The sequence below is a fragment of the Podarcis muralis genome, chromosome 2, assembly GCF_964188315.1.
Source record: "Podarcis muralis chromosome 2, rPodMur119.hap1.1, whole genome shotgun sequence".
In the NCBI taxonomy this organism is placed as follows: domain Eukaryota; kingdom Metazoa; phylum Chordata; class Lepidosauria; order Squamata; family Lacertidae; genus Podarcis; species Podarcis muralis.
In genome coordinates, this window is record NC_135656.1 from 72,867,458 (window position 1) to 72,883,505 (window position 16,048).

The following is a 16,048-nucleotide window of genomic DNA, read 5'->3' on the forward strand; positions in this document are numbered from 1 at the left end:
CTTATGTTTTAGACCTGGGCTGCATTCTATTCTCTGTTAATGAGGCCCTTGATTAATGAGCTGTCCCCACTAAATCAACTTCTCCTACTTCAAGTAAATAGTCCGTCCGCCCCCCCCCCCCGCCCCGTCTTGTATGTAGTCAATATGATGTGCTCTTTTTCTAATTAGTGGGCTAGCTTAAGTGGTAGAGCTATTAATTCTGTTCTGCACTGCTTATAAAAGTTATAACTGCCAACAGTTTATAATTTCATCTGATGGTGAGCCCTTTCGCCTGGAGTATTATCCCTCATTTCTCAACTGTGTACCAAAAATTACCAGAAATTGCATTTTAGATAATGTGATGGTGATTTCTTCTGTGATAGGGCAGCATATAAGCCGCCATGAAGACTAACTAAGTTCTTGCATTATGTCCTTTTGAGCTCTTTTGTATGTTTTAAGTGCTTAACTAGAAACTAGTAAAAAGAAAAGAAGAAAATTAGTCACTTTGCAGTCAAACTAATTGTAAATTGTATTGCTTTTATTTTTAGACGAGGAGTAGGTAAGATTTTTCTGTAGCGTGGAAGATTTATAAAACTGATAAGGCTTTGTGAAATATTTTAAAATACGTTTGTTCTGTTTGTGCAGTACATTATTCCTAAACATTAATACACTTTTACAGTTCTATGTGTTATACAACAAAGTGGTATTGCTGACTGGTGGGTGGCTGATTTTCTTCAGCTCTCTGATTTTTAAGTAGATCACCTTGTAAGAATTTTGTCATATCCTTTCCTTCTGGGGGAAGTTCATCTCCCTGAGTAACCTTTGCATAACTTAGCACTTGCCTTGTGAGCTACAAGTGTGTGCACTGCGCAGAGACACTTGCTGCACTAAGAAAGACAAGGAGTGTTGCCCAGCAGATTGCCAGACAATGTGCCAATGACTACTGGCTAAAGTCATATCAGAGCATTCAACTTGATGCTGACAGTGACAATACTCACAAAATGTACGAAGGCATGAAGAAAGCCATTGGAGCAACAATCAGGAAAACTGCACTGTTGAAAACTTTGTCTGTAGAGATCATCACAAATTGCAGCAAGCAGGTGAAGCAATGAGCATAGCACTGTCAAGAACCGTACTTGTGGGGGGAAATGGTCTTTGGTACAGCAATTGCCTGCATTCAGACTCTGCTTGTCTTGGAGGAGCTGAATGTTCCTCTCTCCCCTGATGAGCTTAAGAACTCTTAAACATGTGGTGAAGCCCTAGGACAGGACTGAATCCCAGCAGAAGTACTGAAAGCATCAGCATTGGTGACCATATGCTTGGGGTGATAGATGATTCTGTCTACCTTGGCTCCACCATAAGCAGCAACCTTTCCATTGACGCTGAGCTGGACAAGTGTATTGGTAAGGCAGCTATGGCAATGGTTCGCCTCTCCAAAAGGGTATGGGAAAATGCGATGCTAATGTCCAATGTCCAAATGAAGGTCTACCAGACTTGTGTGTTGAACATGCTGCTTTATGGAAGGGAGTTGTGGGAAACTTACAGCCATATGTGCTGTGTCATGAAGATTTTGGGCATCACATGGCAAGGACAGAGTCTCAGACAGAGGTGTTTTACCAAGCCCACGTTCCCATCATTTTCACACTTCTGTCTCAGCAATGTCTAAGCCAGGCATGTCCAAAGTCTGTTTCAGGGCCTAATCCTGCCTGCTGATCGATTTAATCCGGCCCCTGTGGCAGTATATGTGTAAAATTGTAAAGAAAGATGAACAACTTTGGCCAGCCCTCACGCATGTTCACTTCATCAAATCTGGCCCTCTTTGAAAAAAGTTTGGGCACCCCTGGTCTAAGCTGTCTTGGTCAGTTTCCACACAATGAAAGATAGCAGGATCCCCATGGATGTGCTGTACAGGGAGCTAGCTTCAGGCACCAGGCCTGTTGGCAGACCAACTTACAAAGATGTCTGCAAGTGTGATATGAAGGCTGCCAGCATTAACTCCACTGTGTGGGAATCCCTTGCAGACAACCTCTGTGCCTGGAGACAGGAGTCAGGTCATGTATCCACAGCAACGGCCAGAGGAGGAATGATCACTGGGAGGAACGCAGAGAGAATAAACGCCATGGTGCATCTGCGCCAGTGAAACCGGGCACCTTAATCTGCCCCAGATGCAACACAGTATGTCTCTCCCATATTGGTCTCCACAGCCACAGCAGGCGCTGTAACTCTCCAACGGTTTGACTTTACCCCCAATGGCATATTCTTCCATTGTCTTTCGAGACAGATGCCAACAGTGTGAATGTGGCACTGTGGTCTAAACCACTGAGCCTCTTGGGCTTGCTGATCGGAAGGTCATCTGTTTGAATCCACGCAGCGGGGTGAGCTCCCGTTGCTTTGTCCCTGCTTCTGCTAACATAGCAATTTTGAAAGCATATCAGTGCAAGTAGATAAATAGGTACCACTGCAGCGGGAAAGTAAATGGCATTTCTGTGTGCTCTGGCACTCGTCACAGTCCTTCGTGCACCAGTGGCGGTTTAGTCATGCTCGCCAAATGACCTAGAAAGCTGTCTGTGGACAAACGCCAGCTCCCTCAGCCTGCAGCGAGGTGAGCGCCACACCCCATAGTCACTTTGACGGGACTTAACTGTCCAGGGGTCCTTTACCTTTTTTAAAAAAAACTCAGACACCTTAGTGCTTGTATGTGTTTTATGGTATAATTTTGGTTTTGTAAAATAAACCACATCATTTTTAGCATTTAAGCTCCACAGTTAAACTAGTAGAAATGAAAGTGATTGGACCAGAAACAAGAAGTACATAAGCACAGTAGTTCTGTGAGAATTAAGAACCAGTGTGGATATTGGTAAATTCTGCTGTAGGCTCCTGGCTCTTTTGAACTGGTTGCTCTGTACCAGCAAAGTGACAACATTTTTGTTTTGATATCCCCCCCCCCCGAAAAACACACTCTACTCTGTGTTTTGTGGAGAACGCTTTGTACTTAAACTGCTTGTTTCTTTTTGATTCTATCTGCTAGGGATGAGTTTGTAAGCTTGCTTGCTTCTCAGAAGAGTTTATTGTGGCAGGGATGTCTGGAAAAGGGCACCACAGTCCTTAGCCAAACTTACAGGAATATAAGGGGCATGATATGAGTTGGAGGTGGCTAGGAGCCTATTTTGCTAATTCTAGAATTTTAATTAGTGCTGTGAAACTGTTATCTATTGTTACCTAAGTTATCATAGTTGGGGTGTGGCTTCAATGCTGGTGTGGGAAGGGAGACTAGAACTTTCATCTCGGCCCCCTCAGGGTTTCACAGACAGACAACACTTGCGGTCATATTTCTTTTTAAAAATCTATAAGGATTTATTTCAGGTTAGGGCTGAGGAGAAGAAGGGTCATAAAAATCTTGATGGTGGTGTTGCCTCTCCTCACTTCTCTCCTTACGATTTTTTTTGGCATAAATCACTTGTTTGAGAAAGCGGAACAACTTCTGGCAGCATTAGACAATGTTATATAACCTGGAGAAATGACTTGCATTTGCTTGGAGGCAATGATGCCAAAGTTCTCTTTGCCTCAGATCTGCTGACGGGTTCTGTAGCCTTGCTGTTCTGTTATGGTGGTGTAACCAGCTGCTTGCTTTTCCTTTTTTTTTGCCTCGTATAATGGAATTTAAAGTACATATGTTGCTATTCTAGAGCACTCATCCTTCTCTCTCCTCCTTCCCTGTGTATGCAGGTAGTCACCGGCTCCATTTCTTGTTGGTAATTGTTCTTGAGCATAAAAAAATGTAATATGCACACAGTGTAGAGGCCTGCGAGTTCAAATTAAAGAAATACACTGTGCTCTCTGTGGACGTGAAAAATATCTCTCTTATATCTTCTGTTTGTTTCCAATTTCTGTTACTCTTTGATCAGAAACACCATTATGAAGAAAACTTTTTTTCCCTTTCGAAATTAATTTGTTATTTCTTGTTCTGTTATTCTTGCAGTGATTTATTCGTTTCTACTAACCTTTCTTTAATTGCAGTTGCACACTATTTATTTTCATTCAGCAGTGTAAAACTAAATCTCCAAACACATTTAATTGAAACAAGTGCCTCACAAACACAGCAGGAGTAGCCACCATGGTGCCCTCCTGATGTTGTTGAACTCCAATTCCCATCAGCCCCAGCCAACATGGCAGGGATGATGGGAACCGTTGTCCAGCAACACCTGGAGGGCACCATATTGTAATAAAAAACTAATTTTAAATGAAAAAGAAGTGCAATTTAAGCTCACAAAGGTGTTTTTGTTTTTTTTACTGGAAAATGCACACTTCTGAGTGAAAGTGCTTATCAGCTTAACTTGGGAGGAGAGGAGAGGCTGTGACTGAAAATAACATCCTGGTTTTAATTAAAATATTTAATAAGAGCTATTGTCTCCTTATTTTATAATTTTGGATTTGAGTTTTTTTAAAAAAATAAAATCAAGGACCATATGTGCATTTATCATACTTCTAAGACAACTTTTGACCAGTATTATACTATTAAATTAAAACATTTGATTGTGGAAGTTTGACATCTAGAACCCTACATAGTCTATATAGTTATCAATTGTAGTAAGTGCTCTCTAGCTTAAAGTAAGGAATCAGTAAATATTGCTGACTCAACACATTGCTGACTCAACAAAGCTCCCCCCCAAAAAAACAACAACAACCCTATTACGTACTCCTGAGTTTCTTATTCTTGGGTTGCTTATGGATACTGCCTAAGAGAGTCGCAGTCTGGGCAATAAAAGACTGCAGCCTGAAGCAGTCTGAGAAATAAAAGAGTACAGCAGAGGTAAATCATGTGGTCATATTGCATGTGTTTTAATGGGCTGGAACCAAAGCCTTCTGAAATCAGTAGATATTCTTATTTCTTTAGTGTGTGCCAACTTCATATCTTGTCTTCATTTTTTGTATCCATTTTCTTTTGTGCTGCTTTTTAAATTTGCATCCAGACGGATGGCTACAGGAAGATCATGTCTTATGCTGGGGTTCAGTTCTAAGGGTTCCGTGTGTGCACAAAAATGTGTACAGTGGACGCTTGGGTTGCAAACACGATCCGTGCGGGATGCACATTCGCAACCCGCAGCGTTTGCAACCTGCAGCGGCGCGTCTGCGCACGTGTGGGTTGCGATTCGGTGCTTCTGTGCATGCGTGAATGCCGAAACCCGGAAGTAACCCGTTCCGGTACTTCTGGGTTTCGGCGGGTCCGTAACCCAAAAAATGCAACCTGAAGCGTCTATAACCCGAGGTATGACTGCATCCTCAAACCCTTGGAGCCAAGCCCCTTCTTGAGCATCCCTGGTTTTCCAGAATTTGGAAGAAGAGAGAGCCTTGCTTGGAAAGCAACACAGATATTTTAAAAGGCTCTTTATGTGCCAGGAAAATCTGGTGCAAAAAGAGCTTTCAGCTGTCTACTCATTAAGAGATCTTGGATCGGTACTGACAATACTGTCACTAAAAGCAGAGGGAAAATACCTGGGATAGGATTAAAAAAGGAAAAGAAATAAATATTTTGCCATGAGATGTAATACAGAGGAATAGCTTTTAATAAGCCTACTATGAAATGAAGCATTATGTAGTGGGAGTGTATCTTAGAAAACAGCCTTTCCCCTACTTGGTACCTTCCATATGTTTTGGACTACAACTCCCATCAGCCTCAGACCTCTCCACTGTTCTTTGATTGTTGTTGGCCTCAGCAACTCCACATAAAAAAATAATTTTTTGAGCTAAAGCCAATAGGTCGTTGCTGCCACTATTTAGGTTACAGAGATCACATATTGGTTGGTTTTCACACATATGGAATTGTGTTGGGTTAGGAACACCTTGTGTTGCTGTTAATAAAATTAAACTTGCAAGGATTCTCTTTTTAATGGCTCCCAATATGTTGATATGCTAACTTACCCCCACCCCCTTAGCCCTGGTGTTAATTTCTGGAGCTCTTGCTCTTTGTTTTCTGTTGCCTGTTAGAATTCCCCTTGTGTGGGGCCCCAGTTGAGTTTGAATAGTTATGTAAGGATTTCGTTTTATTCCTGCTCTCTTCCACTAGTTCAAATGGATCGCGGGCTGAGTAAATGATATCAGATGAAAACGGCGTGCAACTTTTGTTGTAGCAGCCACCCCAGAGAGAAGAGACCTCCCAAAACGTACATGGTTTCTTTTTGTTTTACAGACTCTACTGTTTTTCAGGAGTAGTGTTGGGTACCTCCTCTAATTTAGCACATATGCTAGTTTCAGTCAATAGGACAGAATAGCTTCTGTGATTGGTCCTCAAGTACTTGCTGGCTTTTTTTTGTACTCATGGCTTTGAGGACCTGAGCTGGGAAAGAAAATAAGTGCCAGTGCTATATAGACTAAAACCTAGGCATATTTAATTGGTTATGTAAGTGACCCTTCTCAGTCACAGCCAAGTTACAGGATCTATATTCACTGGATGTGCTCAATACAGGTTTGTAGGATAGATTGCTAAGTGCTGTTGATTAGAATACCCGAATACCATGACGTTGTTTAGTCTGTTTCCTCTCTTTTCTCTGCTACTTTAGCAAAAGGCACCTTATGATTTTTTGTGTGATTATGGTGCTCCAAGCAGAGATGATAAATTATTTTCATTGACTTCAGGCATTTGGTCTGGGGCTAGAATAGCTCATAGTAGTTGACAGTTTGCCCTATTATCTTCTGCTGAAGTTACAGAACCAGCTGTTAAAGAAGGTTGTGTTGCAGTCAGCCGTGTACACTGAGCAAAATGCTCCTTTTGGATGAGTCTCAGCACTTCCCAGGTAAGACATGGAAGTCTCCTTTCCATCTACTACTCCTCTTCCGTTGATTTCACAAACAATTCATTGTTTTTAGAAATCAGATGTGTTCCAGTGGTGTTGTGAGAGAGTGGTTGGAATATAATATTTTGTAAAACAATACATTGAGATTCATTATTTATTCATCAGTCAATAATTTGGTGGAAGTTGAGTGTCTTGATTTGCATGAGAGGCTGACTGTATAATCTTGAACACTGTATAAGGCTATTTACTACTTTTTAAGTCTGAGGGTTCTAGTAAAACAACCAATTAACTCTTGTATTGGTTTTGGTAGGATTATTATTTCATATTGCAGCCTCTTTGCACTTGTTGCTTTCCTGAGCAAGGATGTGGCATATTTTGCACGTGTTATTTAATGTGTTTTCTCCCTATCTGAATCTGCATACTTCTGCAGTTCTGAGAGTTCGTACTGGTTCTGTATTTCCTAGGACAGGATAGTGGAAGTGTATGTGCATTATGTATGCACACACTGCACTTCTGACAAACTTTATTGTTCATCCCTGGAATTCTGAGAATTAGGTTTGCCTTCTTACAAATAGGTTATATATGGGAGACGAAAAGTTCAGAAATTCTGTTATGAAAAAGTCTTGTTTGAAACATCTCATTTAGTTGTGTATGCTCACCGGTATTTATTTTGTAACTTTATCAATTGTTCCTGTTTACCTAGTTCAGCCTTTCTTGTTTACCTAGTTTACCTTTCTAGTTCAGAAAACTGATTTCTTCCCAGTAAACTCATAAAAGAGGAGGTAGGCATAAAGTACTTTATTTTTTAAACTCCTCATAGGAGTGATGTTATACGGACTTTATTTTGAAACTGATAAGAGTAATCACGTGTATGTGTATTTTTGCTGGGCTCTGTTTTATCTTTCTATGAATGGTTTTAAAAAGTACAGACAATCTAGAATGCAACAAATGTCTAACTGGTTTATGGGTCCAAGTGGAAATTGCAAATTTAAATTGGAAATTACTATTTAAGAAAGGAATGATACTTTCAGGAGTAAGACATTTTGAGATCAGTCTTGATAAAGGGAATGAAGAACCTCAGGACCTAGGAAATTTATAAATGTTGAAGGCCCATGATTTCTGGGAATGAGAAATTTAATTAGATTGTAAAAAAAGATTAAAACTGGAGCCACTGGAGTACAGTACTAATTACTGCTGTCTCATCTTTGCGTAACACAACAGTCTCACAGACCATGCTGAGCTGCAAGGACTTGACTGAGCATTTTGTTTTGACTCTGCAGTAAGAAGTAACTTGCGATTCTGCAGCTTTATTTTACTGTCTAGCTAAAAGGTTTTTTAGACTAACACACTTTTTTGGAAAAAAGTTCATGAGCAAAACCCCGAGCATCCCTTCTAATGCATGTAGAATAATGAGTTTAGTTTTAAACCATCTCTCACGTCCATATATGACACTAAATTTCAACTACAATGGACTTTTAAAAGTATTCATTAATGTAGTGATAAATCAACATGAAAATAGTGCCCTGCGCTTAATGATTTACATTGAACCAAGCATATGAAAATTATAATCAAACTATCTAATTTGTCTATGTATCATCACAGTGTAATAAAAATTGTTGCTTCTTTTGAGGAGGTCTTCTGTTGCCTTATATGACTACACCAGGGGTCAGCAACCATTTTCAGCCGTGGGCCGGTCCACCATCGCTCAGACTATGTGGGGGCCGGACTATATTTTGAAAAATAATAATGAACAGATTCCTATGCCTCACGAATAAACCAGAGATGCATTTTAAATAAAAGCACACATTCTACTCATGTAAAAACACCAGGCAGGCCCCACAAATAACCCAGAGATTCATTTTAAATAAAAGGACACATTCTACTCATGTAAAAACACCAGGCAGGCCCCACAAATAACCCAGAGATGCATTTTAAATAAAAGGACACATTCTACTCATGTAAAAACACTCTGATTCCCGGACCGTCCGTAGGCCGGATTGAGAAGGCGATGGGGCTGTATCCAGCCCCCGGGCCTTAGGTTGCCTACCTCTGGACTATACCTTACAGAGCGCTTATTAACTCCATTTTATTATGTGAAATAAAAAAATGCTGTGCAGATAGGCCAGGTAATTTGCACAAAGTCGTAAGTCTGGTAGGCTTTGAATTTGACCTCAGCTCTATGTCTGCACTGCTCAATACTTCCAATAAATATTTCCTCATCACTTGATTTTAATAATCTTTATTGATTAATCAGGTTCACTTTACAGCTTTCATGAAATATAATCTAAGTGTTAACACCATGCCTCACTATCTTCTGCTATCAATTTCCTTTTAAAAAGAGGAATACTTGGCTGTGGTGTCTAGTAGTTTGAATACCCACTATATTTTGTGGGACTGCGGTACAGCAGAATAAGGGATATTCATTTAGTTAGCTGGCCTGGACAACAAATCTGGTACCTTGTTTGGGGATCTGCAAATTGTGTTGCAAACTTTTGTTGTTCCACCATGTGGTGAAGTAGTGAATTGTTGCCTTAAATATTTCTTTGCTGGAATCATCCTGAAATTGCAGACTTTAAAGAAACTCACTTGATAAATTAAGAAAAACATTATGTTCCTGATGGAGGCGAGGAGACAGTGCAGAAAAAGACATGAATGCTGTTGTGGTGTTCATTTGTTTTTCTGATGTTGCTTTCTGGAAAAGTAACCCAGGTTGTTTCAAATACTGTTTTCGTTTCGTTTCGTTTTGTTTTAAACTTGCACAGTGAAAACCTTGATCTAGGAAAGCATTCATTATTGTTTGAAGGGGCGGGGGGGTTCTACTACTTGTTATGTTCATTATCTTCCTCTGAAAGCTAGCCTTTCTTGCTTAACTTCAGAGGAATTCTCACTGATCTTGAAGCAGAAAACGGCAATTAAGTTAGTTATTTCTTTCCCTCACTCACTCACTCACTCACTCACTCGCATCCCCTTGGGAAGCAACCTGTAAAGAAAAGAAGAAAGGGGAAAAGAAAGCTTGATCTGGTGTTTTTAATATAAAGTGGGGTGGGGTGGAAGCGAAGTCATGGTTCTTCAAACTTTATGCTGACTTTGTGGTCTTAAAAGACATCAGTTGACCATAGTGCCTTAGTTTCTCAAACTGTCAGAAGCGTAAAATGCTAATGATAATATTCAATGATAACATTAACTACAAATATTTCATCAATCACAAAAACCTCCCGGTTTTCATCTGCCTTTGAGGCATTGTTTATCACAACTCTGGCTACAATTGAAAGGTTATGCATGTTATTTGAAGATTGTTCCCCACAATAGCATGTTCCAATGTGGTGGCTCCTGTGTCGTTTTTTTGTAGCAGCTCAAAGCTTAATTACTGGCTACATTTTTCCACACTGCAAAAACGGCTTACCACATAGAGTAATTTATAGATGCTTACATATGGTGATTGTAATGATATGCGCTGGACACGGGTACATAACAGAGGGACTTAAGTAGTGTGTCCTGAAAGTGTGCCTCCCCACAAAGAAACATTATGTGAATGGTTAACTGCAAAGCTGTAATATTGTAATCTTTGCCCTTAACAAAGGGCAGGATTCCCCTAACAGACATATCAGTGAAAACCCTGTGTGATGACTTCTACTTGCACAATGGGGCTTCCCACTCTCCCCCCCCCCCCGTGCCCCCCTGAATTTTGGGGTTGGGAGAGCCCTCAGAACAGCAAGGGGGAGGGCTGACCATGTCACCTGGCAAGTTGATATGCTTGTGCAGACAGAACATCAAATACATTGCAGCTTGAGTTCCACCTAAAAACTGCAAGTAGTTTAAAGAATAATGCTGGGATTTAGTGATTTCGAAGTCAATTACCCAATTTTCGCCATGAAAATGTGAAAATGGGGCACTTGATAACGGAGGGACTGCTTGATGTTATCTTTCAGCTCTCTTGCAGCTCTCTCAGTTGCCAAGTGTCAGATTCCTTGGTTTCAGAGCAAAATGTGAGTGTGCAATAGAGGGTCTTTTTCCCATCTTAGTGCCGCGCATTTCCAAAGCCACCAAGAGGCCTCTCTTTGCCTTTAACCACCCTGAAAAATCTACTATGAAACAAATACTATGATTTGTAACAACTGCCTACTGAAAATGAAAGCTTATGTAACCATTGCATAATACAAAATACCTCCCTCCTCACAATTTGGTCTCCTTCCTTCAGACCCTGAATATTAGTTGATCTAGAGAAATAATAATAGCATCTGCACTAATGCAGCAAAGGAGGCATCTACAACATGTGGCTACAGGAGCCAGAATGTTTCTAGTTTAGGTGCACTATTTTAGCACTTGGAACAAATACTCTATTTGTAGAGGGTAGTAAGCCCCAACTTGAATGCTTGTGACTTCTAATATGATTGAAGTTGGAAAGTGCTTCAGGCAAAACAGGTCCTTTCATAGCACTTTGCTCTTTTGGGGGGTGGGGGAAATTAGCCTGGGTAACTGGAAAACTACCTAACAGCCAGAAAGTACAGTTTCTTATTCTTCCTGTGTATCTGATGAAAGTAATCACTTGTTGAAATTCCCTAGCAGAGAAGGCCTTGAAAAATATTCTAGGTCACTGTGACCCTATCTCTGTTAGTAGAGGAGTGAGATGACTGAAGCAGAAATGTCAGTTTGCAAATTAATTGCTGTAAATTTGAAAGTGGAAATTTCCAGACTTCTGGTATTTAACCGATGACTTAATTACCCAATTCAGATATGTATGTGTGACAGGGTTTTATTTTTTTTTGGGGGGGGGGGGAGCTTAGATTTTAGATAGTAGTAGGAAAGGTCGTAGTGTTTTTGTTTCTTTTAGTAGGGTAGCAGAATAATGTCTTCGTCCCCCCCCCCCATTTATCTCTCTCCTGCCACATGTGGCTTTCAGATCTCTTTGCAGACAAGTAATTAACCACACTGCATTCAACAATATCCCAGAATGTTTGTGCTGTGGCTGAGAATAAAAATTAGTTTTGCAGATTGTTTCCTACTGCTGAGTCAAAAAGGTGTAGTGCTGGTTAAAAACGATGAGGATAATGTTCTCTTCTGTTGCCCTGGTCCATATTGTGTATATATGATTAACACTTAGTAAGATCAGCTACCTGGTTTCTTCTTTTGGTTTGTGAGTGTTGTTATTTAGAGACACGTTCATAAAAGCTTATATAAGTGCTCTTTAGTGTTTATGTAATTCAGGCCTCTTTACTGTGTACAGCAGCGAGGCCAGAATAAGAGCTCGTGAGTATTTGGTGCCTTCGTTGGCTTGCATAATCTTGGAGTTAGAAGATAAATTGCCTGTCACTGAGGTTGGCCTTTAGATGTTCCAGATTTTCTGAGTATATGCTCCTGCTGCTGCTGCTGCTGCTGCTGCTGCTGCTTTTTAAATGTGGGCTTCCTGCATTTTTTTGGTGTTGCCTCTTCCCCCACCATCTTACTTTAGCTATTATTTCCCCTTGGATTCATTCTTGGCTAAGTCTTGAAAAATGCACATGCTGCTCTTCTGTGTAGGAATCAGAGTCGTAAAAAGTGGCATTAGCAGACAGTGTCTCTGACAGTTGTGGAAGCAAGTGGAAGTCTGACAAGAGTGAGAATGAAAATGAGAAGACAATAATTGGCAAAAAGGAAATGAAGTGACAGTGAGATGATAAGTGTAGGCAAAAGCAGTGTACAGTGGTACCTCCGGTTAAGAACTTAATTCGTTCTGGAGGTCCGTTCTTAACCTGAAACTGTTCTTAACCTGAGGTACCACTTTAGCTAATGGGGCCTCCTGCTGCTGCCACCAAGCGATTTCTGTTCTCATCCTGAAGCAAAGTTCTTAACCCGAGGTACTATTTCTGGGTTAGTGGAGTCTGTAACCTGAAGCGCCTGTAACCCGAGGTACCACTGTACTCGTTCTGAATTTGCTGTACGAGGGGTTGTTGAGGATGGTGCTCTGATTCCATGTACAGAGGAGTAATACATCTATCTGGGTCCTATTGCCTTCTATGATACTCAGAAAGAGTAGCTCTGTCAGTGCATTTGGACTTTGTAGGTGTGTCATCTTATGTAATCATTATGTAATTAGTTCTTTGTTAGGCCTTTGCAGAGTGGGAGGGACCTAAAGCTACTCAACTGCCAGAAGGCTTGAGACTGCTCTTTAATTAGCTGGCTTGATAAAAGCTTCAGAGGTTTTCAGGCTTGGCACTTCTAGGGTCTGGCACAGGGACATCTCCCTTCCCATCCTTAGTGAGAGGTGAATTTATCTGATTATTTTGTTTGTGCAGATAGAACCTAGAAGAGTCACACTTGCGTTGTTTTCACATCTTTGGTCAGTAGTGAATTGGGTTTCTCTTTTCTTCTTGTTTTTGCAAAGAATTTGTCACTGGAGCAATTCAAGTTCTCCTAATTTCTAGTCTGCATTTTGTTTAATACAGGGATTTTCATACATTTGCATATTGCCAGAGATGTTGTAGGAAATGCATTTTTCTCCTTCTGGTAACCCCAACTTCTTCATTTAATGGTGCAGAGCAATTTTCCTCTGATGGCAGCTTCTTTAAATTTAGGGTTCTCAACAGTGAGGTAAGCAGCTTCTGGGGAAAGTTCCTTCTACTTTGTGCACACATTTTTATTTTTTGGTTGTGCAGGAGGTTAGAATGCCTGATCTCAGTTGGTGTAATACAGACAACAAAATACCTCTCTATTTGTGCTAATAAATATTCTAAATTCCCTGTTTGTGGCCTGATTCTTCTCACTGTGGAATCCCACACTTGATTGTCTTAAAATGCATGCCATGGTTGCCTCTGCTTTTGCCACTCCTCTTTTTCACTAATTCATATTGGGACACAGGTCTGAGTCAGGAGTTGAGTTATTATTGATCCCTGTTTAAGACATAGTATGTTACTGCCCCTTATGTGTGTCCATCCAGTACCTTAAGTACTGTGACATGTAGGGGCTGCTGTTTTAAAATAGCTAATGGTATTATAGCCAAAGTGGACTGTGTGAACCATAGACAAGAAATCTGTTACACTCAGTGCTCTACCAGCCTAATTTTTTTTTGTTGGTATCGATGTGGACAGGTATGTTTTTCAAGTGAGATATTTAAAGCAGTACTGGAGGGTTAGAAAAGAAGTTGAAAACCTTTTGCAGTTTGATCTGTTGGCTGTGAAATTCGTCTCAGGGTGCCCCTGCCAACTGAAGTATGGCAGGTGGATACCAGGGACCTTTTCAACAGCGTCCTCCCAGATATGGAATGACCTCCCCAGAGCATCTTTCATAGTGCCTGCATAATGGACTTTTCAGCAGGACATGAAGCCCCTTAAAACAATTTCCTAGGCATTTTAATATTTTAAAAGGCTTGGCTTTTTTCTTTAGCTCTCATGTGTTCATATGTTTTGCTTTTTGCTGGATTTAGTTAGATTTGTACTGAGCCTGGCTTTATTCTGTTTATTGTTAGTGCAAGTTTTTATTTATTTTTAAATGGTTTTTAACTTTTCTTGTTAACCTCCCAGAGGGTGTGGTTGATTAGGTCTTATACAAGTGATGTAAATAAATAATAAACAAATTTTGAGTTGCAGAGGGTTCTGAGACACACTCCAGAGCAGGGGTGGCAACCTCTGGTCCATGAGTCTAATTAGGCCAGGCATAGGTCACCATTTGGCTGACAATGCCATTTTCCCCAAACCACAACCATCCACCCCCACACCTGATGGAAGGGCAAGTAAGGATATTGCTACAAAGAACCATTGGGAGCTTAAAGTTGGTTCCCAGTCATTCCTTTGCAAGCGGCACTCACTGACAGCACTGACAGTGCTTTCATTGATAGAGTCTAGAGCATACCTGGAGTTCACCTGGCACTGCTGGCTTGACCAACCAAGGTGCTGCAGGAGGGGCTAGTATATGGTTTGGCCTATACAACAGAATGTAGTAGTAAAATGTAGTATAATGTAGGCTGTACCACTTTAAACTACAGTCAGCACTATGTTTAAATGTTCTTAAATATAAAGAACTCCTTAGAAGCAGAAAACAACACTCTCTCCCTTCAAGCTTGCATATAGCAGTGAGAGAAATGGCCCATTTCTTGCTGTTCTAGTTGCAAGGAGCTTTGTGTTATTTGTTCTGTTTACCTTGAAAAGCTATTTTTTAAAAAAATGATTTCCCTGTGCCTGCAATCTGAGGTAGGTCTGAACCAACCCTTACCCAGGACCTGTTTTTAGGCATAAAGCTGAGATAAGTAGTTAAAGATGCACATATGCATCTGACATGTTGTATCTGATCCACTGTCAGGTAGAGGTTACTTTTGCCCTAATAAGCATTCACCCCAGAAAGGGGAAAATGATGAAAAAGCAGTATATTGGGAAGGACAAAATGATAGTAGATCTAAGTTGGAAAGTTTTGAAGTTTGTGTGTTTGTAGAAGTTGTGGCTGCCCATTGGTTAGGTTAATATCACAGAATGCAATTGCTTCCTCATCCCACTCCAGGCCCCATTAGCTAAAGTGGTGCTTCAGGTTAAGAACAGTTTCAGGTTAAGAATGGACCTCCAGAACGAATTAAGTGCTTAACCCGAGGTACCACTGTAAAGCATTTTGTTTTTTATTGTTATTATTTTATCACTGTCGGGAGAAGGGATCAGAACTACCAAGACAAATATTCTTCTGGGTCCCAGGGTTTTATCTATTTCTGATTTCTGAAAATACTCATTAAATAAAATATGTTAAGGGAATGTGTGTTAGCCGTAGCTGTCTGCTTCTAATATTGGATTCTTCAGCCCTTCAGAATTCTGCATGAACTATGGCTTTGTTTTTGACTCTGGGGAAGTCATTGGTTTAATGACTCATCCTGCAGAATATGGTCATGTGTGCTGCTATTGCTGCTTCCTGTTGCCCTATTTTATCCAATCTTTTGATCTAGTTATATAATTGTGAATGAAAGGGAAAAGCCATGGGTGTAAAATCACTTTGTATAATATTACCATACTTTTTGACTTAATATTTCAGAGAAATGTTATTTAACATGGGTAGCAGAGTTCTAGTCTGATAACTTCCAAGAAATTGGACTCTCTTCCCAGTACTGGGATTCCTTGGGGTAAATGAGTGCAATCTGTGGGCTTGTTTGTTGTGACATTTCTCTTGCCGCATGCTTCCCTAAAGGCGGTGTCTGTACTAGAAAATGTATCAAGTTCAAGGATTGACCTAGCTTTTGCTTCCTGTGTGTGTGTTTCTGTGTGTGTGTGTGTGAGTGAGAGAGAGAGAGAGAGGGAGAGAGAGAGAGGGAGGAGAGGTCAGGTTTGGTT

General features: G+C 40.6%; 1 protein-coding gene across 3 annotated transcripts in view; it reads left to right on the forward strand.

Annotated features, from left to right (window-relative positions):
• RAD54L2 (RAD54 like 2) overlaps positions 1–16,048 on the forward strand; it is a 58,595-nt gene that overhangs the window by 14,104 nt on the left and 28,443 nt on the right. The window contains exon 1 of one of the 3 annotated variants that reach the window (XM_077924763.1): positions 6,687–6,770. The exons of the other annotated variants lie outside the window; for them this stretch is intronic. Within the exon in view, the coding sequence (XP_077780889.1) occupies positions 6,737–6,770 (34 nt within the window). The 5' untranslated portion in view covers positions 6,687–6,736. Of the gene's footprint in view, positions 1–6,686; positions 6,771–16,048 lie in introns of those variants that run through there. 3 annotated transcript variants of the gene reach the window in all.